General features: G+C 42.6%; 1 protein-coding gene across 5 annotated transcripts in view; it reads right to left on the bottom strand.

Annotated features, from left to right (window-relative positions):
• Window positions 1–275: 275 nt before the first annotated feature.
• Cpsf2 (cleavage and polyadenylation specific factor 2) overlaps window positions 276–23,947 on the bottom strand; it is a 32,218-nt gene continuing 8,546 nt past the window's right edge. For 4 of the 5 annotated variants that reach the window (XM_063261764.1, XM_063261763.1, XM_039112070.1 and 1 more), the window contains 14 exons: window positions 22,872–23,053; window positions 21,595–21,754; window positions 21,411–21,516; window positions 20,598–20,727; window positions 18,741–18,856; window positions 17,442–17,629; window positions 16,132–16,422; window positions 9,902–10,002; window positions 9,045–9,245; window positions 7,392–7,544; window positions 6,487–6,712; window positions 5,058–5,357; window positions 3,920–4,054; window positions 276–3,567 (listed from right to left, as the gene is read on the bottom strand). In XM_063261764.1, coding sequence (XP_063117834.1) covers window positions 3,475–3,567; window positions 3,920–4,054; window positions 5,058–5,357; window positions 6,487–6,712; window positions 7,392–7,544; window positions 9,045–9,245; window positions 9,902–10,002; window positions 16,132–16,422; window positions 17,442–17,629; window positions 18,741–18,856; window positions 20,598–20,727; window positions 21,411–21,516; window positions 21,595–21,754; window positions 22,872–23,053 — 2,382 coding nt within the window. In that variant the 3' untranslated portion in view covers window positions 276–3,474. 5 annotated transcript variants of the gene reach the window in all.

Here is a 23,947-nt window from a genome sequence, read left to right as displayed (position 1 = left end):
CTCAGAAAAAAGAAAATGCTTTCTAAGAATGACACCAAGAACACAAGCGACTGAAGAGAGAGACGGGATGGACCTTGCGATTATAAACTTTGTTTCCCATCAAGTGACCAACAAAGTGAACACAAGCCATGGGAGTATTTACCATGCACATACAGAAATATCTAGAGACCATACCAAGCTTAACAACGAAAAAGATAAAACAGCAAACGGACAAAGGAGTTGAGGAGATGTTGCTCCAAAGACATATAAAACATCCAATAAGCACAAGAGACACGTTATGCTCAGCATCTTTTATTTATTAGGGAAATGTAGTCAGAGCCTCCAGGCAGTGCCTCCTCATTGGCTGAGTGTGGTGAGAACAGAAGACAGAATCAACAACCCGTGCAGCAACAAATGGAATCCTTACACATATGCTGGTCGGAACACGGAAACAGTGTAGCTGCTTCACAATACACAATTCCTTAGGTGGTTAAGCGAAGTTACCACATGGACCAACAATCCTGTTCTTGAGCATACACACAAGAAAATACACAAATGTTTATTTATTCTTTTTCTTTTTAAAAAAGTCTTGTACGAGAATGTTCAAAGCAACATTCTTTATAGCAGCCAAGACCACTGGGAACCACTCAATGTACATTGGCTGAAGAACAGTCGTGACATCCAAAGGAGTGTCAAAGGACTATAAAATGGACACTGAAGTGTACAGCCATGATCCCAGCACACCGGAGGCAGGAGGATTATGAGTCTGAACCAGCTTGAGCTATACAAGGCAAGACCACATCCCAAAGCAGACAAAAATTATGCTAACACATTACTACATTAACGAATCCTGAAAACAACCGTTCATTGAAATGAAAGAGGACACACAAGGCCACGTGTTACATGATTCTTTATGAAATGTCCAGGAGAGACAGAAAGACTGACGATTAACTAGAGAGAAGAGAAAATGGGGGTACAAACAGTTACTGGGTTTCTTTTAGGAATGAGAAAAAACAAATTGGAATTACATAGAAATGGTTGTAGATTTGACCAAAACCAGTGACTTGCATATTTAAAAAGAGTAAATATTTTATGGTATGTAAACTGCACACAGACACACAAAAAAGGTGAACAAACTAATTTCTTCTCTATTGTCTCAGGTCACCTACTGAGTCACAAAAATATAGAAATAAGTGCAAAGACGCCTGACAAGTATAACCACACTGCAACAAGTTCAGTAAAAGCAGGCCCTCGGCCTCCAGACCTGGGTCAAATCCAGGGCCTCACACGTGCCAGTAGGAAGGACTCTTCCACTGAGCTATAGCCCCAACGCCTTTCTCCCTCTTTTGGGCAGGGTCGTATGTGGTCCAGACTGGCCTTAAGCCAAGTTTGAATGAAGTAGGTGAAATTCCAGGTTATGTGTCACTGCGACCAGATACAATTTCTTTTTAAGAAAACTATCTGCAGATATCAGCTCATGTCTCACATGCTGTGTGGTTTTTTTTTATTCTTGCATCTGAGACCCTCTCTGCTCTCGTGACTTATCCCACTGTTGTCTTTGAAAGTCATGTTTTTCTCAAGTAGCTGGGGCAATAATGAAGGCCTCCCTTTCAGGGGGTTTAGGATGATGTCATCTAGACACAGGCAGCAGTGCTGCTCTCCGGTGGCATTGCTGTATGACAGCCATTCTTCAAGGGGTACTTTAACATCTAATTCCTGCTCGTAGGTCGGCAGGAAGGTTAGGCAAGAAATAATTTTAGATATAGGTATTACCACATAATAGGTATATCCAGAGCTTTATAGCATGTAACTGCAGGGTTTCTTCCCCTGGAATAGAAATTGAATTCTAGGCTTCCTCTATATAGCAAGAGGAGCAAGTGGAATGGTTCATGACTGCTAAAAGGAAAATACGTTCTTTTACACTCATCTCTGCAATGCTATTTTGTACATCTGGTTTTCAGGATCCAAAGGCTACAAACTTTGCTTCAGTGCTGCAATCCACAGCTGAAGGTTCTCTCAGCTCATGAAACCGCATAAAAGACTAATTCTAGACCGATAGCGGATCACTGGGCTGAAATATACAGTTCCAAAGTTAAGCAAGAGTGAGGCTTCTCCGGATGCTAAGTGCAGAGAAAGGGGCTTCCATGCTTAAGAAGGCATCAAGGACAGCCTTGCTTAAGCTACCTTCTAAAAAATTAAACCAACAAGATACAATAGGACAACATGGTTCACAGCTCAAGTCAACAGAATTACATATTTTCAGTTTTTACTCTCGAACAGAGTTTGTGCTGTATCAAGAGTGGCAGTTACCCGGGTTCAGTACTGTTTTTGTAGTAACAAGCATAAAATCCAACCGCTGTTTACATAAACTTAGAAAACACGCTGGGAAAGGAAAACATTTACACCCTTTAATTAAATCACACTGTTACCTTATAAAAATGTGAGGCTCCACATTTGCTTTTTAAAAAAAAAAAACAAAACAAAAAACAACAGAGCATTGGATGGTTTCAAATACAGTTACTGGACCAATAGTTAAGATGAGTCTAAATGAAATATATGCAGAACTGGTAACACACCAGGCTTTCCTTTTGCTGGCTGAGACAGGCTCGCACCATGCGGCTCAGGCTGGCCTCTAATTTCCAATCCTCCTATGCCAGCCTCCTGAGTTCCGGGATTAGAAGTGCACGTACCACACTCAGCTTAGAGGCTTTCTTTTAGATAACATTTATTCAAATGATGAGGTCATAAATTCAAATGGAATAACAACAAAATCTTAATAAACAAGGAATGGGAGAAATAAAAATTTGTTTCTAAACTAGCTGTGTACTGCCTCACACCGCACTGAAAGTAGAGGGCGGGGGCTCCGTGTGGAGCGGTTGCATATCAGAGGTCAAGAGGAGCAGCACCGCCACACCCATTCTCAATAAAAATGTTTCACAAAGCTTCTGTTATCTTTCATAGCATATTCTCTCTATACAATTTCTCCCTTCTCATTCCAGAAAACACAAAAAACTGCTTGAACAAATGCATGCACACCAGTTTCTGTAAGGCCATGAACTGGTTTGCTAAGTTGCACTGTTCCTTTTGTTTGTCTGTCTGTTTCTCCTTTTTCTTCTTCTTCAAGTAATGAGCCCTTGGAACAAGGATCTGCAGAGGAAACCAATCCCCTCCAGCCCTGGGCCTGTCTCTTCCTTGGGCCTCTAGCATTCAGAGCTAGGCAAGAGCATTTACAAAATGGGTTCTATTTACATTTTCTTTCTTTCTTTATTCAGTACAGAGAATCAAACCTAGGGCCTTGCACATGCTAGACAAGAGCTCTACCACTGAGCTACACCCCAGGCCCTTGATTCATATTTTTCAAAATCTAACACATGCTCACGTTTTCTGGCACATTCTTTTTGTATGTTACAAAACAAGACAGCAAAAGTTTAGCCTCAGATGAGAATCCTTTCTTCCTGAGAAAGGTCAAGCAGACACATCTTGACATGACGTCCTTTACACAATGGCATACTGTTCATATAAAAGGTCTCGTATCCTATAAAAGTCTTGACAAAGGCAGCCTTCTAGCCCGATGCGTCCAGTTTCTGTCTAGAAAAACAGTTTTAAAAGTTCTTTAGTACATCTCCCGTTCATCAACACGCAGAAACAATAAGCAACATTTACGTGGGCCATTTCATGACTGGTCAGGAAATGGGTTGCCCTGACTCCTGAATGTAGGTAAAAGGTTGTAGTAATGGGTTTTACAGACACGTAAATGTCAGAGGGTTCAAATATAAAAATTCACTATAAAACTATGCACCATTCATTAGAATCACTGCTATAAGCCTTTACAGCCATCATTGAGGATGGTTTTCAGTTTTATGAATTTATAAGACTACAGAATTATGATAAAGCTTCAGAAGCACTCGTTCAACCCAGCCCTTATTAAAAATAAACTTACTCTGCGGACTGCTACTTGATTGTTGCAGACAAGTACGCCCCCTACAAATTCCGCTTGAATCCCTTCCCGCAAAAGAACTTGCTTGAAGTCAGACAGTCTCGGTTCATTCATAAAAACTGACTGGTGTCCGGGAACCTTGAATAAGGTCAAAGGGCAAAGAGGGACTTCAATAGAACGGTAGACACAAAGCTGTACTGGATAAAGTAGAACACTGCACGATGTCTAAGATAGTTTTAGTAATTCCCTCAAGTCCTTTGACAGATCATTTCAAGACTGCAAATAACATTCTGAGTCTATTATTCTGGGTTCACTTTGTCACTCACCATTACAGAGCCCTTCACACCTTCTGATGTTTCACCATTTTATTACTCATGCCTCCTAATAACAGAGACTCAAGGTAATATTATGCTCTTCACTCACCCACTTGCTGGAGGGGTCAACTGAAGTATCAAGAGGCAGAATGGAACTGAACCTCATTTCCCAGGACCCAGTCCCCTGCTTAGTTCAGAGGCTAAGTCCCTAATCCCACTTCCACATTCCCTCCTACCCCAGAGTGAGCGTGATGGGTGCTCCGGGCTGAGAGTCAGAAAAGCGAGTGGTTTGCCTAGTGCTGCTGCTCTGACAGTGTTCTGAAGAGCACTGTCGCTGTAGCACAGGGAAAAGCCTCCTCACGTCTCCCCTGAATTTCAAGAGTCGTGCTAGCTCAGAGGCCAATAGAAGGGGCCATCTCCTTATCCCAACCCCTCGGCAGGCTAAAGGCGTCACTGGACACGTCTGTAGGACTCTTACGGTATTGATGCTGCTCTAGTGTCATTACCCAGAAGCCTTTCTAATTAACCAAGTCCCTCCTGAGAACATGTTACATGTTAAAGGTTTCCTTTAAATTATCATTCTCTAGCTACAGAGATCAAGATACACAGACATATATCCTGGGTATTCCTTTTTAAGAACTCCAAAACTGGCCCCCATACAATGTAGTTTAAATGGCTAAAACCACAACGGGGAGCTAGAAGAACAACCAATGGAGAGACAGTTAGACCGGGGATGTAGCTCAGCGGCAGAGCATGTGGTGAGCACGTGTGAGGCCCCATCAATCCAGCACCACTAAACAGACGCAGAGATGGCACAGGCTTCTCACCTCATGAGGTGGCAAAGGCTCCAGTGTGGGGATGACCTCACTCTCCTCACCCAGCTCTTTCTCATCATCTCCAAACAGACTTTTCATGGCCTTCTGCTGGGCTATGACACTGGAATCTGAAGGAGCATCCACTTGCATTTCAGAGTCTTCTCCATCATCCTTGAGTTCTCCTTCTTCTAAAATAACTCCCGTGTCCACTTTGGAGACTCTCATGTCTAAGACGCCGTCTATCCATGCTAACTCAGCATCTTTCGCTTTACAGAACTGAAGCGAGCTGACAAGTGAGTCCTTTAATCTTACCTGGACACGCGAGGGGAGGGGAAGGGAAAACCACAGGGTACAGGTAACCGATTAAACACAATCACTACCATTAACCAACTCTGGCAATATGATCAACATCTAAAAAACCCTCTCCTCAGATCCTCAATCTTCACAATGACAAAGTGATCTGTAAGGTCTTGAGGATCCTTGGCCACTTTCTAAAACAAGGTTCTAAATATGACTACAGGACAGAATCACATGGAAGGCCCCAGCCCTCGCTGATAATGACACTGGATGACACCTCTATTATTTCTGGTGTAATTACTGAAATAAAGACTAGAGCCCAGATGTGCAGATACAGCTGAAGTACCATAGAGTGCTGGGTTCCTGTGCTTTCTGGAACATACCCTGTGATTGATTTCACACCCCATGTCTCTTCCTCGTGCGCAGAATACTTTTCTGCTTGGCAAGTTCTAACTTCCTCCAGTTAGAGAAGTCACCCCTACCTTCAACTGTCACTACTTCCCACACCAGGTAAGGCTCTCTCTCTTCTAACTAGCCTCGTTTGCTATACCTGTTTCTTGACTTTTTGAGGCACAGTAGTACATGCCTATAATTTTCAGCATCTTGGAGGCTGAGGCAGGAGAAGAGTTTGAGACTAGCCTGGGCTACACAGCCAGACCCTGTCATTCATGAGGGAACATGATTTTGTGAACATTTATCCCCTCGTGTCTGCCTAGAGCATCTTCCCCCACTCTTGGCTGCTGTGTGACCTGATAGCCAACAAGAGCCAGCTCAATTATCACTTCTCCCAGAAAGCCTTTCTCGAACCTCCAAAGTTCCTGCCCACCCCTCCCCACTGCCCACCCCCCCCACTGCCCACCCCCCCACTGCCCACCCCCCCACTGCCCACCCCTCCCCACTGCCCACCCCTCCCCACTGCCCACCCCCCTCCCCCCGCTCCCTTCTTCATGCTCTCCTGGTACCTTTGCACACTGCCACAGGAGTTAAGTGTAAGGAGAATGCAGTCTGTCTGCTTTAAGCACCCTGAACTTGGGAAGTGTTAGGGCAGGGCCGTACCTGGATATCCCACTCGCCATATTCTTAGTGTGGTGGGCTAGTGCAAACAGCAATGTCTGCTTCCCCACAGCTCCACCCACACATTTACCTGGTAGATATGTGTCTCGCTGGTGGCATCGACTGTCTCGTGCAGCTTTGGCATGTACACTTTGATATCTTTCCCACCAAATGCGCGGCAGCACTCAGCCAGATCCTGACTGGCCTCTGGTGGGCCGTGGACAATGATCAGCTGCCGTGGTTTCATCTGATTGATGATCTTTTTAATGGAGTCTCCATCGGAGCGTCCTTCGTAGTCTATGTAAGTAACTCTGGCTCTGTAATTAGACATCATTATTCAAGCTCACTTACTTGGTAAGTTAATTCTAAAACTAGGCCTTTACCATTAGGAAAGAAATGCAAATAACTTATGTAAGGGGAATTGTGGAACACGTGTTATACTGTGCATCCCAACTAGGCTCTGTCCAAGAATACATACAAAAGACGTCACTGGACAAACAAACCACGTGTTCTCCAATGATTCAAATTCCAAAATAATGACTTCTTGGCAGTATTAACTGTATTATGCAAAAAAGGGAAGTTTCTTAACTACTTCTGGCCCTGCTAAACTTTCTAGCCCCAAGTATTAGAATGCGTAAGTCAAGGAGGACAGTTCATCAAATAAGCAGAGACTCAGAAGATTTAGCTTCTCAGCCACACTGTTCTCGCACCTGCTACTGGACTTATTAAAAAAGCTGGAAATCATGTCTCTTCATATAAGTGTACATTTAATGCTCAGCTCCCGCTTCACTAACCCAATTACTGTGGTACCCACCAAGTATCATTAATGAGAACACCACTGTCCTTCAGAGGTCTTCTCACAGAAAGGGGAATTTTAAAGCATGAGCTTACTAGAGGCTCTGCTGAGACTTGACTTCTGAAACAATCTGTGTTACATAGCTCGAGTGCTTGAAACCATCTTATAACCTAATCTCCAAACCCCACGAAGGCACTTACTTTATCTCAATAGACTCTGTTGCAGAAACACACTTGGTGGGAACATCAGACAGGTCCTGATCCATGGGTTCCTCTCCATTTGTCAAGCCGGATTCTAATTTGCTTTTCTCTTCTTCAGTAGCCTGAAGTTCTGGCACTAAGAAATCTTCTGGTCTAAACAGTGAGTCTCTAATTAGACATGTGGAAGGCATGCTAACATTATGTAGCATATGTAATTGAGTAATAGAATTTTAAGACTCATTTTAACTCATTTAACTCAAAGCTAATTAATACACGATATTAGTCATCAGATGTATCATGTTTTTCATAACCACTGAAGAGTGCTATTTAGTTATTAGCTAGGAGCACCTTGCACAACCTAGGCAAGCAGGCTATTCCTGAGCTACATCCCCAGCCCAAGAGAACTCTTTAAGGATGCTGAAGACCAGTGAGAACCCCTGAACAGGCAGGTCACGAAGACCGGGATGGCTGTAATGAGGACTCCTATACCCTGGCCCTGCACTCTTTCTACAATTTATTTATGAGTGTCTGTGTGTCTGTGTGTGTGTGTGTGTGTGTGTGTGTGTGTGTGTGTGTGTGTGGGTGGGTGTATGGGTGTGTGTGTGTAGTTCCCCCTGTAAACATTATTGAAGCACAGCAGTAGAATAACTGCCAAGCACGTATTAGCCATGGGTTTGATCTCTAAGCCTCTCATTTCCCCTGACTCCCCTCTAAAAAAACCAAAACAAAAACTTTCTACAAAATTTCATTAATTTGCATCCCTGTTTCTCAGAAAAAGTCAAATAGTGTCCGGGGCAGTGGGATGGCTCAGTGGGCTAGGAAATTTGTTCCCCAAACTGAAAACCTCAGTTTGATCACCACAACCCTTACTGGACTCAAAGAAGTGACTTCTGCAAGTCCTCCTCTTGCATCCACATGCACACGTTTCCCCAGTCGCTTTAGAGGGCTGTGTACACAGTGAAAGCTTCCTAGGCAAGTCCAAGAGTGGCCTGAGTCGATCACCTGCTGCACAGTGTTGTGGAAGTTCTGTGCAGGTATAAAGTATGCTCATCGTCCTGGCTGCATGAGAAGTGATTAACTGTGGGTCGTCAATATGCAGAGACTTTTGTGTGTATCTACCATAGCCAGAGAGGAAGAGAAAACATGAGAGGGAAGCAGGAAGAACTAAGAGTGTCAGGCACTGTGTTAGGCTGAGGCACTTGACGTTTTCTGGGAAAGCGGAGGGAACCCTGGGAGACTTTTACTTAGGTTAGCAGTGTTTCCAAATTTGTAATTGGAGCATGTGGCTTCATTGTATTTCATGGGTCTACCTTTATCTCCTATTTATCCCCTTGTAGTCAAAACATCATTAGCCATTCCCCAAATAAATACAATCATGAAGAGAAGTTCTTTTTTCTTTCTCTACAGCATGTACCTTTCCTCTTAACCAGGGGAAAGGATGTCTAAATTGTCTTTCTTAAAATCTTTCATGTAACTAGGTAATGGGACTATACTTTCCCCTCACTACTAACGCTCGGGATGCCCCTCAACTTTCTACCCTTGTGCTTCAAATCAGAAGCCTTCTGCGCTTTTCAAGCCAAGGCACTTGGCAGCAAAGCTCATGGTGACCCCAAAGATCAAATTCACAGAGCCAAGACTGTTTTGCTCACATACTTGATGATCTCTCCATACTCGTCCCATTTAATCCTTTCTTCTGGGGCAGGAAACATGGGGTAGGACTTTTTGGCCTGTTTGAAGAAGCTCCCTTTTCGGCTGCCTTCCCCCTTCATCATCAGGTCGTGCTTCGTTTTGTGAGCTGTTGGCTGGTCGACGTCTTCCTCCACGTCACTCTCGTCACTGGAGTCGATGTCTGCCCTACAGGGTTTGGCAACACAACAGGTCATCATGTCCCCGAGACACTTTGACTTAATATTTATAAAACTATGAATGAATTACTCTCTAATGTTAACCCCAACCATAATATGACAGTCAGTATAAGTGGGTCAATATTTTGTAAAACTGCAACATTAATTTGCTTAATAAATTGGTATTATTAGCACTGAAAGGATTTCATCTTTGCAGTTTAAGAGTTTAAGGAAATAGAAGTTATTTCCATTGAGTGTTAAATCCTGCAAATGTATTCTTTCCGTTATGTGCACTCTTTCCGTTATGTGCACTCTTTCCGTATGTGCACTCTTTCCGTATGTGCACTCTTTCCGTTATGTGCACTCTTTCCGTTATGTGCACTCTTTCCGTATGTGCACTCTTTCCGTATGTGCACTCTTTCCGTTATGTGCACTCTTTCCGTATGTGCACTCTTTCCGTATGTGCACTCTTTCCGTATGTGCACTCTTTCCGTATGTGCACTCTTTCCGTATGTGCACTCTTTCCGTATGTGCACTCTTTCCGTATGTGCACTCTTTCCGTATGTGCACTCTTTCCGTATGTGCACTCTTTCCGTATGTGCACTCTTTCCGTATGTGCACTCTTTCCGTATGTGCACAGGCGTAACCTCATGAGGAGCGACTTACTCTTTCGACTGCTCCAGTTTCTTAGCAGCTTCTTTCTTTAGTTTCTCTTTTTCCACATATTCCTCAAGTTCTTTCCCTTCAAGCTTCACGCGTTTCCTCAGCTAATGAAATATAAATGAGAGAAAAGGCAGCGTCAGGAGAGTTGGGCAGCTGGTCTAAGATGTGTCATGAAGTGAATTCTTACCTGAAATTAATGAGGCTTCCAAGACACAAAATTTTTATAATTTATTTTTATAATCTGAAGTAGAACTCCCCAAATCAAGAAAAATAATGCCACATCAAAAAGGACAAATATACAGGGCATTTAAACAGTAAGGAACACGGGTGGCTTTTAGCACAGACAGATGCCTTAGTTTACCACTGGTTGTTGACCCAGGCAACACATAAGTTATCAGGATTTGTTTAATTTGCAAGACTGGAGATGCTAACTGCTACCTGGGGAAAGGGCACCTTACAGTGTTTCCAGTGGATATTATGAGCAAACTGTCAGAAGACAATTTGCTAACGATTAATAATTAAACTATGCTTGACTTTTGACACAGATCTTCCTATTTCTAGAATTCATTCTACTGAAAGAGAGGTTTTTAAACAGTATATAAAAGTAATGTTTAAAATAATAAAAAGAACTGGGCAAATCCATCAATATGCAACAGGTGAATTAGCAGTTTTTATTCTTTTATCATCAGAGTACCTACAACTAGAGAATTCTTGGGACTGGTGAGATGGTTCAGTGTGGAAAGGCACTCGCCATGAAAAAAACCCTGTGACCTAAGTTCCAACCCTGGAACCTACTATGAAGGAGAAAACCAACTCCAGAAAGTTGTCCTTGACGTCCATGAGTGCACCAAGTGTATACACAAGTCACAAATACATAAGGGCTTAAAAACAATCAAAGAAACCAAGGGGCTAGAGACATGGCTCAGGGTTTGAGGACTAACTGCTCTTCCAGATGATCTGGGTCCAATTCTTGGAACACACACAGCAGCTCCCAGCTATCTGTAGATGCAACTCTAGGACATTCCACACCCTCTTCCGGCCTCCATACAAGCAAGTGAAGCACCCACATATATAAAATAATGACAAAATATTTAATGTAAACAGCCTAGATTTTTTTTTTAAATCTTTTTTTTTCTTTTTTCGGAGCTGGGGACCGAACCCAGGGCCTTGCGCTTGCCAAGCGCTCTACCACTGAGCTAAATCCCCAACCCCCAGCCTAGATTTTAATATATGGGCGCGTGCATGTGTTTGTGTGTGTGTGTGTGTGTGTGTGTGCGCGTGCGCGCGTGTGTGTTTATTGGGAGATCATGAAACTAGAAAGGGACTCATGGGAAAGGAGGAAGAGATATGAAGGGAGAAGTAGAGACAGCAATGGGATGAACTTGGTTAGGAACAGAAAGAGGAACTATTTGGGGGAAGGAAGGGCACCGAGTGGGGGCAGGGGAGAGAAGAGAGCAAAGTGCAATGGCTCATGTGTACATGAAAATGCTGTAATGAAACTCACCCCTTTGCAATCTAACCTAAAAACTATTAATAATTTTTAACTGTCAAGTCATAAGGACTCAATGCAACATGTACTCCTGGGTGGTATCATGAACAAAACTGGAACTTAATCTAAAAGGACACCGTGTGCCACCTGCTCAGAGTTGGCAGGGTCAGAGTTTATCCCCTGCTGTCTGTGGCTCCTGCTTTCACATAATACACTCTAGTACTATCCAAGGCAAGGCTGGGATAACTGCAATTTCTTTCAAACGGTGAAATGTGTGTAATGATGTGCCTGTGTAGACACAAGATGTGACACAGCAAATCCAGCTAAAACCTCGACAACTGGGTAGTTGAAGTATTCACACTATTTTTTTCAACTTTTGGTTAAATTTGAAACTATTTCAAAATAAAAATTAAAGAATCCCAAGTCAAGTGACAAAACGCTCATAAATGTGGCATCTCACATTTGGCTGGTGGCTTACTTGAAACATGTTTTAAAATTATAAAATGTTAGCAATTTACATAGATAGATAGCTTACACGAAAACTTTAAGTTATTTAATCCCTTGATTTAACTTGCACCTCTTATTAAAAAAAAATGTTCGTCTTGGCCTCATGGTTGGTTCAAGCCTGTAATCTCAGAACTCAGGAGCCTCGGGAGGGAGAGTTTAGAGCTTCTGGCCAGGAAAAACTATGTAACAAGACCCCACGTCAAATAAATAAATAAAAAATAAAAACCTCCAGTCTGTTAATTGTTCACCTTTTAAAAAAATTACTGGTTTTCTTCTTTCTAAATGACCAAGGCTTACGTTTTCTCGGACACTGTATATTCACTGAAAATCAGACTCCATAGTAAACGCTGTGTGTCAGAGAAGTGGCCTGTTATGTATGAACTCAGTCTTTTGTTATTGTGGTGGCAACCAGCACATTCAACAGGCCACCAGTACATTAGGCACTATTCTGGCCACTCAGAATATGAAAAAAGTTCCCCTTTTCTGGAACTTTATTCAATTTGGTGACAAGAAGACCACAATAAAGAATACATAGTAATGGGCTGGAGAGATGGCTCAGCAGTTAAGAGCACTGACTGCTATTCCAAAGGACCCGAGTTCAAATCCCAGCAACCACATGGTGGCTCACAACCATCTGTCATGGGATCTGATGCCCTCTTCTGGTGTGTCTGAAGACAGCTACAGTGTACTCACATATAATAAATAAATCTTTTAAAAAAAAAAGAATACATAGTAATAAAAACTAATGAAAATAATATAAGGTTGAACCTAACTAGATAGATACAGTTAAGGCCCTTTAAACAGACTGAGAGGACAAGGAGCCACCCAGGGTAAATCATGAGATTCCCCTACAGGCAGAACTGCCAGGGATATGTAGTGTAATGATCAGTGTGTGTGAAATGTGCTTGGGTCAGAAAAGTGGGTGCTTGCTGGGCATGGGGGCACCCACCCTTCCATCCCAGTGCTCAGGAAGAGGAGGCAGACGGATCTCTTGGCGTTCAAGGCCAGCCTGGTATACAAAGACAGCTAGTATATACAGTGAGACCCTGCTCATTAAAACAAACCAATAAAAGAAACCAGACTCTGTGTGACCACAGTGAGTATGGGTGTCCTTCAAGAACATAGGAAATGGCAAAGCACCTCTGCAGCAAAGGAATCAGCCACCAGAGTAGAGTCCAGACGCAGCCTTCACAATAAGAGAAGACATCTGACAAGGGACTGATACGCAGAACACACAGGAACTTGGAAAACTAAAATAGTAACAAGCTATGGGATACGGTCTAGAAATGAGCAAGAGATTTAAACAGAGGTTTCTCAAAAGAAGACAAATGGCCGACAGGTCTGTGAGGAAGTGTTCACTATCAGGGACATGCAAATCAGACCATAAGAAGGGACTGCCTCACCCAGCAAGATCGTCAATTATCAAAAAGAAAAAAAGAGGAAAGTGCTACCGGAAGTCACAGAAGAGCAAGGCAGCAGGAGGGTCAGGACAGGGAAATGGTGATGGTGACAACCTGGGGGCATGCCTCACAGGAATGCTGTGTGTGAGGTCAGTCAGCACAGCTACTGGGCAGTGTCCACACTTCTGGAACAAGTGTGTGGTCTTACATGAGTCCATGGAAGTGCTGCTCTTCCTACGAAGCCTCTGGCAAGCTGGGGCAAGCAAGAGTACACACTGCTCAGGGTGTGATCATGTAGAAGGCAGAACATGGCATTGGGAGAGAAGGTAGGAGGACGTGAGCAGGGACAGAACCAGAGCACACCAAGTAGTCTTTTAAACTACAGCCTCTCACTTTATGTTTCCGCTATTTCTGATACCATGAAGACTCTCTGAAACGTCATTTTCCTTCTTCTTGTTTTCCCAAACCTTTAATGTCCTTTTAATTCCTCAATGGCATATCAACTGTAATTGAGTTTCTAGTAATTAAAATTTTCAAATTCAGCATTTCATCTCTCATGAAACCATTTCGAGTACTTCTCAGCTCTTTTAACTTGGTATTTCTAAGCTATTAAATAACCCAAGACACTATTTTATTTTATTTTGATATGCTTGCTGCTGATCCTTGATCAGCGATGCTGTAGTTACAGTGTTTATCAGACTTTGGTTGCTTTTCTTAAATGACCTATTATATAAGACAATATCACTCAGCTTCTTACAAAGTAAATATTCCTTCAACTATGGCTATGAGGACACAATACAAAATAGCCCCTCAGTTACAGGCCAACCCACACAAAATGATGGCTATGAGCTTCTGAGTCAACAATACTGGTGTGGAAACCTGAGATTTGATGGCTTGGTCATTACGCAAAATCTTTTCGCATCTTGACCATTCTGCTAAGTGCCCTGCAGATGAAGGTAGAGAGGCGGGTTACCATGTGTAGTAATAAGACAGGAATCCCGTCTGACCCTTCTAATTTCTGTTAAATTCTAGATAAGCTCTTGCACGAGCCATGAGGCTAGAGGCTAATTGTAGGATACTGGAGAAGGCATATTTGGCTAGGGGGGCTGGGGATGGCAGTGGGGGACGGTGGCGGTGGGGGTGGGGGACGGTGGCAGCACACCTGCTACCAAATGCCACTGTTGGTGTCCTTCGAGATAAGGTCTCAACACAAAGGGAAATCTGTTTACTGTTCCTGTTTAACTCAAATGGCATAAAGCTGACTGAATGCAGAGACACACTAGGGCAAAGAAGAAAGGGAGGCTTGCTAGCAATGCCTGCAGTGTTTTAACCATGGGGCACTGTGTCTACTTCTATCAGGACAATGCATAGTAAAGGGTAAGCTTAATGAACTGAAAGTCCCAAATGAGACTGACAGCTCCCGACCCTGTAGACAGGGAAGCAGCCAGGGCAGAGTGGACAAAGGATCATTAGGAAATAAGGTGCTCTTAAATTAATGGAGAGATAAGTGAAGGGTGTGAAGTCGCATACCTTTAATCCCAACATTCGGAGGTAGAGGTGGGTGGACCTCGTGAGTTCCAGTCCAGCCAGAGGTAAGTGGCTCTCATAAACAAATAAGTAAGTAAATACATAAACAAAAGAAACAGTGAAGAGCAAGCTTTGACTGCACAGGGCCTGTGTATATTTGCATGAACACACAAACTAAAACTTAGGGTGTGTGTGTGTGTGTGTGTGTGTGTGTGTGTGTGTGTGTGTGCTGCCAAGACCTAATTTTAATCCTTAGGACCCATGTGGTGGAAGCAGAGAAATGACTCTAGAAAGCTGTCCTCTGTCCTGAAGAATCAAGGTCAAAAGTCAGCAATGGGCCTGGGGGTGTGGCAGGATACCAGCCTAGCATGGGTAAGGTTCTCAGTCTTAGCATGGGAAATAAGACTACTAAGTGCCTGAAAGAAAAGGAGTTAGGAAATCATCACGGCTGACAGCATGTCCGATACAGAGCGAGGACACCTGCCCTATGTACCTGAATGTGACCACTGGTGTAACAGGGCAGAACTGTTAAGGGGTGTAAGTAACCAACTGGTTTATCACGGCTGACAGCATGTCCGATACAGAGCGAGGACACCTGCCCTATGTACCTGAATGTGACCACTGGTGTAACGGGGGCAGGACTGTTAAGGGGTGTAAGTAACCAACTGGTTTTGAGGCCTGCTCTACAGGAGGGAATTCGTGCCTGGCAACGTTAAACCAATGTTAACCAATGCCTGGTTAGTCAAAAGTGCCTGACCAGGAAGGTCATTGTCCCTAGTGGGGAACCTATTGTCAGTTCTGCTTAAATGGCCACGTTGCCAGACTGCCTTCCAGACATTTATGTTCACACCCATAGATGAGTGCTGCTCTCAACTTTGGTTGGAAAAGCTTTTTGTGATGCAGAGCAATTAATGAAGACCCTGCCATGGTCAACGGAGACTCTGAGCCCTAGATGGGAGCTCCATACCAACTGCTACACACCTCCGAGTCTCAGCAAACAGCAGAAGAGAGGTCAATAAGCATATAAGAGCTGGAAGACAAGGAGGAACATTGTGGGATGGTGACTTCTGGAAGCTGTGGTTGGTTACCTGCATGAGATAAACAAGGCAAAATTCCAGTCTGGATAGGAGAGGATCCCACCTTTAGCTGAAGGGCTATAGGCAGAGGACAGCTGCTGAGGGAAGGACGACTCATTTTCTTTGGGGAAATGGCGCCAGAGTGCTGCCCATGCCTCAGTGGATGGCCTCACTCACATGTACACTGGCAGCAAATAAATAGTATAAATTCAACATTCAAATGTAAGTGCTTACCTCTATTTCTGTAACTTTCTCAGAAGGATTATCAATTAAGAAACGTGCTAAGGTTCCCGGAGTTGTCCTGTAAGTTAGGATGATTGAGTTTTTAGGGTCCTGACACCACTGAATAAAGAGGTCCCTTGAGAATCCACACTCCAGGTCAGGCTGACTGGCAAGTACAACTTTGGGGCTTGGAACCCGAGCCAAGTCAGAAAGACCGTGGCACAGAGAGAGATGGCGAAACTGAAATGGGTTATTTCTCTTGTCTTCAAAACATCTCATCAATTTATCACTCATCCATTCTACCTAATACAAGGGAGAAAAATGACAATAATTAGAAAATGCCACATCCGTGAGATACTTAACAATAATCAAACTTTAAGTCCTTTCCCCCATAGTTGATTAAATTTGTACAACGTGTACAAGTAGCTAACTAGCTTCTTTCCCTAAGAGCCTCTTCCCCCAGTTTTTAAACCTTAAACTTACAACAACAAAACCAATTTTGCAGTTTCACTATGTCAGCTTACATCTTTTTAAGAGAATGAAGAAGTTACATATGGATATTATAACCCAACAATTGTCACTTGGAGGGAAAGAACTCATTTTAAGAATAATGTGGGGTTGGGGATTTAGCTCAGTGGTACAGCGCTTACCTAGGAAGCGCAAGGCCCTGGGTTCGGTCCCCAGCTCCGAAAAAAAGAATCCAAAAAAAAAAAAAAAAAAAAAAAAAAAAAAGAATAATGAATTCGAGCTTCCAGGGAGTAAGCCACTACCCAAAGACTATACATGGACTGACCCTGGACTCTGACCCCATAGGTAGCAATGAACAGCCTAGTAAGAGCACCAGTGGAAGGGGAAGCCCTGGGTCCTGCTAAGACTGAACCCCCAGTGAACGTGATTGTTGGGGGGAGGGTGGTAATGGGGGGAGGATGGGGAGGGGAACACCCATATAGAAGGGGAGGGGGAGGGGTTAGGCGGATGTTGGCCCGGAAACCGGGAAAGGGAATAACAATCGAAATGTAAATAAATACTCAAGTTAAAACAAACAAAAAAAAAAAGAATAATGAATTCTAGCATTGATATCTTATTTTTACCCCCACGTTTATAGATCAGAAAACTGAGAGTAAGAAAACAAGCAATTTGCTCCATCTGCAAAATGGAGACACAAACAGACTTAACATTCCAAAAACAATGTATGTGAAGAAGACAGAACAGTGAGTCGTAACGTTCTGTTACCGTTATTATTAATTGCAGGAAAACAAAATCTGAGGGGCAATTGAGACACTACCCTCTCCCTTCTTACTCAGTGGTACATGAGAGCAAACCTGTGACTTAGAGAACTCCACCACGTTGTAACTGACGTTGTTCAGGAGAGCCAGCGAATAAACGCCCAACCCCGCGTCTTTAGTTCTCCAAATCTGATCAAGAAGTTGAGCAAGCTCCAGAACTCTGCCTGCTGTGTCCACGGCTATGAGCACATTCCCATCGCCCCGAAGAGTTTCCAGGACGTTTGCTTAAACAAGAACAGAAGAACCCTATAAAGCATGTGCTTTGCAACAAAATCAAGCACGGCACAATTTCAGACTGCATAAGTGATCCCTGGGACACATATAAAGGAATTTGTTCAGACTGACATTACTTTTCACTCAGTTGAATATACTCTCCTAGGAATAAAACACAGACACCTTTTGTATACATGCATGTAGAATAAGACACAGAACATGTTCCTTTCCAAGAAAAAAAAGGATCTTCAGCAATAGATGTGCTTGTTCTTAAAGTCACCTTGAAGGTTTGGGTAAAGGCAAACTCCAGCTGACAAACACACACCTAAGCACATATGCACTAGCTTGGAAGCGTGCACGCACACTCACACAGATACACACACACTCGCACGCATTGAAGAGTCTCTTAAGGCAGTGGATCAGTAAGTAAACAGATGAGTGTCTGTTCATATATTTAAGAGTGGAACACAGCTTTCTTGCTGCAATCACGTGCAGCTTATAAAAAATAACAAGGCACAGCAGAATGAGTCAAAGCAGAAGCAGGAAGTGATGGCTCAGAGGCACCTCTGTAAATGCAAGATAACTCTCAGAATAAAACACCGACACCCAGTCCGCACACCTTGTGCACCCTCACTTCTCTCTGGGGCTCACTGTCCTTCTGACCTGGACAGATGCACTTGGTATATAGACAGAGACCAGGGAATGCCTAGGGGAGCTATCTATGTGCAGAGTGGCAGAGGAAGCCAACTTTTAGAGAGCATCTTGAACTGGTCGCATTAATATGTCTCTAAAATAACACAGGAGTTATGGGGCCAGCAAAATCATTTAATGGGTTAAGGTGCTTGGTACTAACCAAGCCTGATGACCCAAGTTTGTTCCTGAGGCCCAGACAGTGGGAGGAGAGAACTGACTTCCACAAGATGGCCTCTGACCTCTACATGCACTCTTTGTGTTAAGGATATGCCTACACACACACACACACACACACACACACACACACACACACACACATATATATATACATATACATATACACATAGAAAATATATAGAATGCAATTAGAAAAATATTAGTTAGCCAATCTTTTATGACATAACCCAACAGAACAGTAGACATACGTACTCAGGAGCTGCTCGTCTCTCTGTTTCCTTCTAGGCTGCACATAAGTAGCATTAAATGAATCTGTGATAAGCAGAGAGGGTCTGCTTAGCATTTCCAGGGAACATCCATTTAGGTGACTATAACAAAGTTTAAAGACAAAGAACATCTGTCATTTCAAATGAACAGGAATAGCTTCCTTCACCTATTACAAAACTGAAAAACTGCTTTTTATAAGGCCTCCCTCACACAAGGACCACCTCTTCCAGATAGGTGATAGGATATATTGGACATAATCTTTCTAAATATACAAGTTTTTCTCTGTACCCATATATGCATTTAAAACAAAGATAGCTCATGTATATATCTATATATTCATTCTATATTCTAGACTTTTCTGTGACATTAACACTTTTCTAAATCTAACTTTTAGAAATTGTAAAATTTTCTGCCTGAAGCTTGTTTTTAGAGACTTGGGCTATACGCAGTCTAGGTGACAGTGTGATCTTACGTCAGCCTAGCTCAGGCATGTAGCAGGGCGCCCGTCCATCTCACAACTGTAAAAACTTCCTGTTATATCTAGACTATATTGAATTCATCTGATCATTTATTTTTATCTGCAGAATGCACGTTTTCACCACTTTATAGTTGAAAGATGTTTTTGAAATCCCAACCTCCTGTCTCTAGCTCTCAAGTACTAGAATTACAGAGGTGTGCCACCACAGCTGGGATTACAGAGGTGAGTCACCACAGGTGGGATTACAGAGGTGTGCCACCACAGCTGGGATTACAGAGGTGAGTCACCACAGCTGGGATTGCAGAGGTGAGCCACCACAGCTGGGATTACAGAGGTGAGCCACCACAGCTGGGATTAGAGGTGAGCCACCACAGCTGGGATTACAGAGGAGTGCCACCACAGCTGGAATTGCAAAGATGTGCCACCATAGCTGGCTGTATTTTGTTATTTCTTTAGGACATATTCCTTGAAATGTATTCTCTAAAATATACAATTATTATCAAATGGCTTTCTGGAAAGGCTTAACCAAAAAGACTGCCAAAGCTACGATATTTTAAAATAATCCAAGCATATAATTAAGTACATATTATATCCTCTTTGTGACTAATACTGGTCCATCTTGCAACTGGTGTATTTCTGATTTCTTAACTCCTAGTCTTATATGCAAGTAGGTCGTTGGCTAGTTGCTACGACATTTTCTGGCTTTACCACTATAACTTAAATTTGTATATAATCAAATTTATTACATCTTTTATAAGTAACTTGAGCCTTCACCTTTGTGCATCAGTCTCTTCCAAGTCAGACCGGACACAGCAACACAGCTTCTGTTTCTAGCTCATTAATTCTAAACCCTCCTAGAATTTACTGCCACCTTTTAAATTCATTTGACTTTACCCACCATTTACTTCGTTTTCCATCCTTCTCACTCACCCACGATTACAAGTCTAACTTATGCTTCATAATGTAAAGACCTCGACATGTATGTGCTCTAACACAAGATACCACGAGCTTAATGCACACGTAACAAAGGAAGCCTGTAGGAACGTGCATACAGGCACGGACACACACAATTTATATATAGTCTTTTTCTGGATATCCAATGAATAATATAAAGTTATAACTATTATGTGCCATTTTAAATGGAATCTCATTAAATATCATTAATTCAGATGGTAATCACTACCTTTACTGCCCCTAAAAAGTCCTATCAAGAAATAAGTCAAGATCATATAAAATATAATGCACAAAAATTCACTGCTTTGAACAGAATGGATATTGATATATAAAAAGTTAAAGTGCTTATGTCTTATCAGTGAAGGAGACAGTGACGGCATTCCCTCTAGCTGGCGTCTGGATATACCTACATCTCCCTCTTGTGGTTGAAGTCCACGGCATAAACAATCTCTTCTTCTCCGTCTTTGACTATTTTCCATATTGTTCCTCCTATCATATGACCAGCTGGCAGGGGTGTGATCGACAAACCGTGTCCTTTGCCTACATCAACAAGATAATGACAGTTCTGGATTTATTTTCACAAGCCTAGGGCAGTTGTATTTCTAAGTTATGTTAACAGCAACACATCCAAAGGTAGCACAGAGTCCAGCTGTTAAATGCTTACAACCTGCCTCCAGCTACTCCCTCCCTGAATGGGGATAGCTGCTCTCCCTTCATTATGTGTCCCCCAGAGGTAACCTCCATCTGTGCTTGTACACACAAGGCTAGCAGCGGGACCTAGAAGCTCTGAATCAACTTGTCTGCTGAACCTAAGTTCCGAGGAGGAGCCACACACCAGCTTTGCTCTTTCTTACAGTTTAAGCGCTGTTTCCATTTCCCAGGACCCTAAGCTGTTAACATTTTATTAGTATTTAGTTTGAAATATTGTGAAATTCAAACAGAAGTTCCAGGTAGAAAAAAGCTAATTTTTATTTCTGAACTACACTGCCTGTCATTTTTCTATTATGAATTCCTTTCAGTACTTTTCAGAAGGTTAAGTCAATTCCATTAGTCCAAGCTGGACATGATGCAGCTACATATGGGGAAGACTCCTGGCCCAACATGAATGAGGCTCCGGGTTGGCTCTCCTGGGGCTGTAAAAATTAAAATGCTAAAAACACAAAGACAGAAAAAAGAAAAGAACAAAGCCTCCGCTACATCAGTCCATGCGTTTGATACGTTACCTTTCAGGTTCACGATCTGAGAGAATTTTAGCTGCTGTATTTTATCAAAGGCTGCATCCACATCGTCCAATGTAAAGAGGGTAAAATCTTCTGTATTGTGTCGAGACTAAAAGAAAATCAAGCCAAGGATTAAAAATGATCACGAGTGGGACATGAACGCCTCTCTCATAACTGTCTCAATTACCTGATAAAGATCGTACATGAACATCTGGCCCATTTTATAAACAGGAATTGTTGCATAGATGGCACAGTTCAGACCCAGCTTCCCCACAGCGAACGGGAGGGCACCGAGGTGGAGTGGGTCGGGGTGAGACAGGAGCACTGCATCGATCTGGTGAACATGCCTGTGAACACAAGCAGAGGGCAGCTCTGTCAGTTCTTTGAGCAGAAAGGGCAAAACCGCCATCATGATTCACCCACTCTAGAGTGCCAAGGTTGAAGAGCAAACCCAAGGGCTAACACGGTGACCTCCCATGGCTGTAATTACTATTACTACAGTATCAGGTGCACTTTAAAACACCTGAAAAGGAAGATGTAGATACCACATATAAGTTGATTTTAAGTGGGTATCAGGTAGCAACATTTAAATGCTCACATAGTTGTTACTGACTTTGCTTCAGCTTGCTAGCTTGGTGACAAAATGACATGCCAGTTGTAGAAATATCATTAACCAGGGAAGGATACAACCTCAGGGACAACAGGAATAAAGGAGATGCCTTAGAGATTTTTTTTTTCCTTTTTGGCTCCAAGGTCTCCTTTTTCGTTCACTAATAGCAGTAATGGTGCAAATGTAACTGATTTTTTTTCCTTGATGTATTTGTATCAGGTGGGTGCCACTCAAAGAATCAAGTCAGAATATGGAGACACAGAAAGTGAGGTCATATGATGCAAGGGCAGAGCTTTCTCAGGGAAAGCTCTCATCAGTCGTCAGGTTTTGACAAACTCATGCTCTTTCCAAAACTTAAAGAGCATACTTTCTCTGGTTCACTAGCAAAGTAACAAGGTTTTGTAGTATTTCAAAATGCAACTTATCAGCCGATTAAAATTTTGTAAATTACAATGGCCACAATTTAGTTTTTTATCATAAATAAAATTTACTATAAACTAAAGAAATGATAGCAAGTATAAGGATCTGGTTTTTTTTTTTTTTTTGGTTCTTTTTTGTCAGAGCTGGGGACCGAACCCAGGGCCTTGCGCTTCCTAGGCAAGCGCTCTACCACTGAGCTAAATCCCCAACCCCACAGGATCTGTTTTTTGTTTGTTTGTTTTGAGACATGGTTTCTCTGTGTAGCCCAAGATGCCTGGAACTTGCTCTGTAGACCAGGCTGGCCTTGAACTCATAGAGATCTGCCTGCCTCTGCTTCCCTAGTGCTGGGATCAAAGGCTTATACCACCACTGTCTGGCTGAGGAGTTTTTAAAGCTGATTTAATAAAACCTTAGAAGTCTGAACCATAACTTACTTCCTCAGGGAATCAATAATGTCCACAGAGAAGTGTTCATCCCAGCCACAGTCCAACAAAAATCTAAACTCATCAACCTGGAGAAGATAGCAAAGAGCAGACTCCTCTTGGACCCCAGAGAGGGTAGTTAACTTGATGATAGATGTCATCTTTCCGGTCCAGTAACGAGTATCTAAAAGGTGCTGCGAATAAAAATATAATTAAACATAAAAGCACAGTCCATATAACAGGCAGATTATTTCAAAATTTAAGTACACAGAAATTCCAGACTGATTAAAAGCTAGCATGTTAACATCCATTCCATCACAACCATATAATAAAAGGACAAAACCTTGTTTACAGAGTCCTTCAGAAACCCCCCTGGGAAAGTCTGTGAATAGTAGTGGACTTTGGAATCACTGATCCAGATGTCAATCCACTCCTACAAGAATCAGGGCAAGTTAATTAACTTCTCACCTGGGGATTCCAGCCCATACAACATTAGTGGTGATATACATTTACGAAGGGTAGAGGAGTCCATATAATGTGGAGAATATCTAGAGCAGAGACTACACCACCCATATTGCTCAGTACTAAGTGGCAGTGAATAAAGGACTCTCTCTCCAAGGCCAATCTGGTTTTCCTTTAGCTGGACGATAAGTTTGCCTGTGTTCTTCTCTGTATAAGAGGTCCTGTATACACTCTGCCGAGAATCTGAGATCTTTCTTTCTCCCACAGTCCTGAACACACACATGCAAAATGTATACATTCATAGAAACATGGTTTTCAGGAAGCTCAAATGTTAACACTTGTGCTACACTGTAAGCAACTGAAACCTACCTTAATGTTTGCAATTAATTCTGACAGTATCTTATGTCTGCAATTCTCAAGACAAAAAACTGACACAAAGTAGGCATGCAGCATACACCTGGTGTGGGGACACTTACTACACATTTTCCAAAAAGATTAGCATGAACAGTTCTGTAGCAAACTTTTGCTAACAGAAGGTGAGAGGGCTCAGCAGCTAATGCAGGGTCTACATTTAATGATCCAACTCCCTTTGGTTGCTTACTTTTTTGAGATGCGGGGCAAAATTT

The sequence above is a fragment of the Rattus norvegicus genome, chromosome 6 (genome assembly GCF_036323735.1).
Source record: "Rattus norvegicus strain BN/NHsdMcwi chromosome 6, GRCr8, whole genome shotgun sequence".
Classification (NCBI taxonomy): Eukaryota; Metazoa; Chordata; class Mammalia; order Rodentia; family Muridae; genus Rattus; species Rattus norvegicus.
Note: the sequence above shows the minus strand (reverse complement) of the source record. Positions and strands in the feature narration are given on the sequence as shown.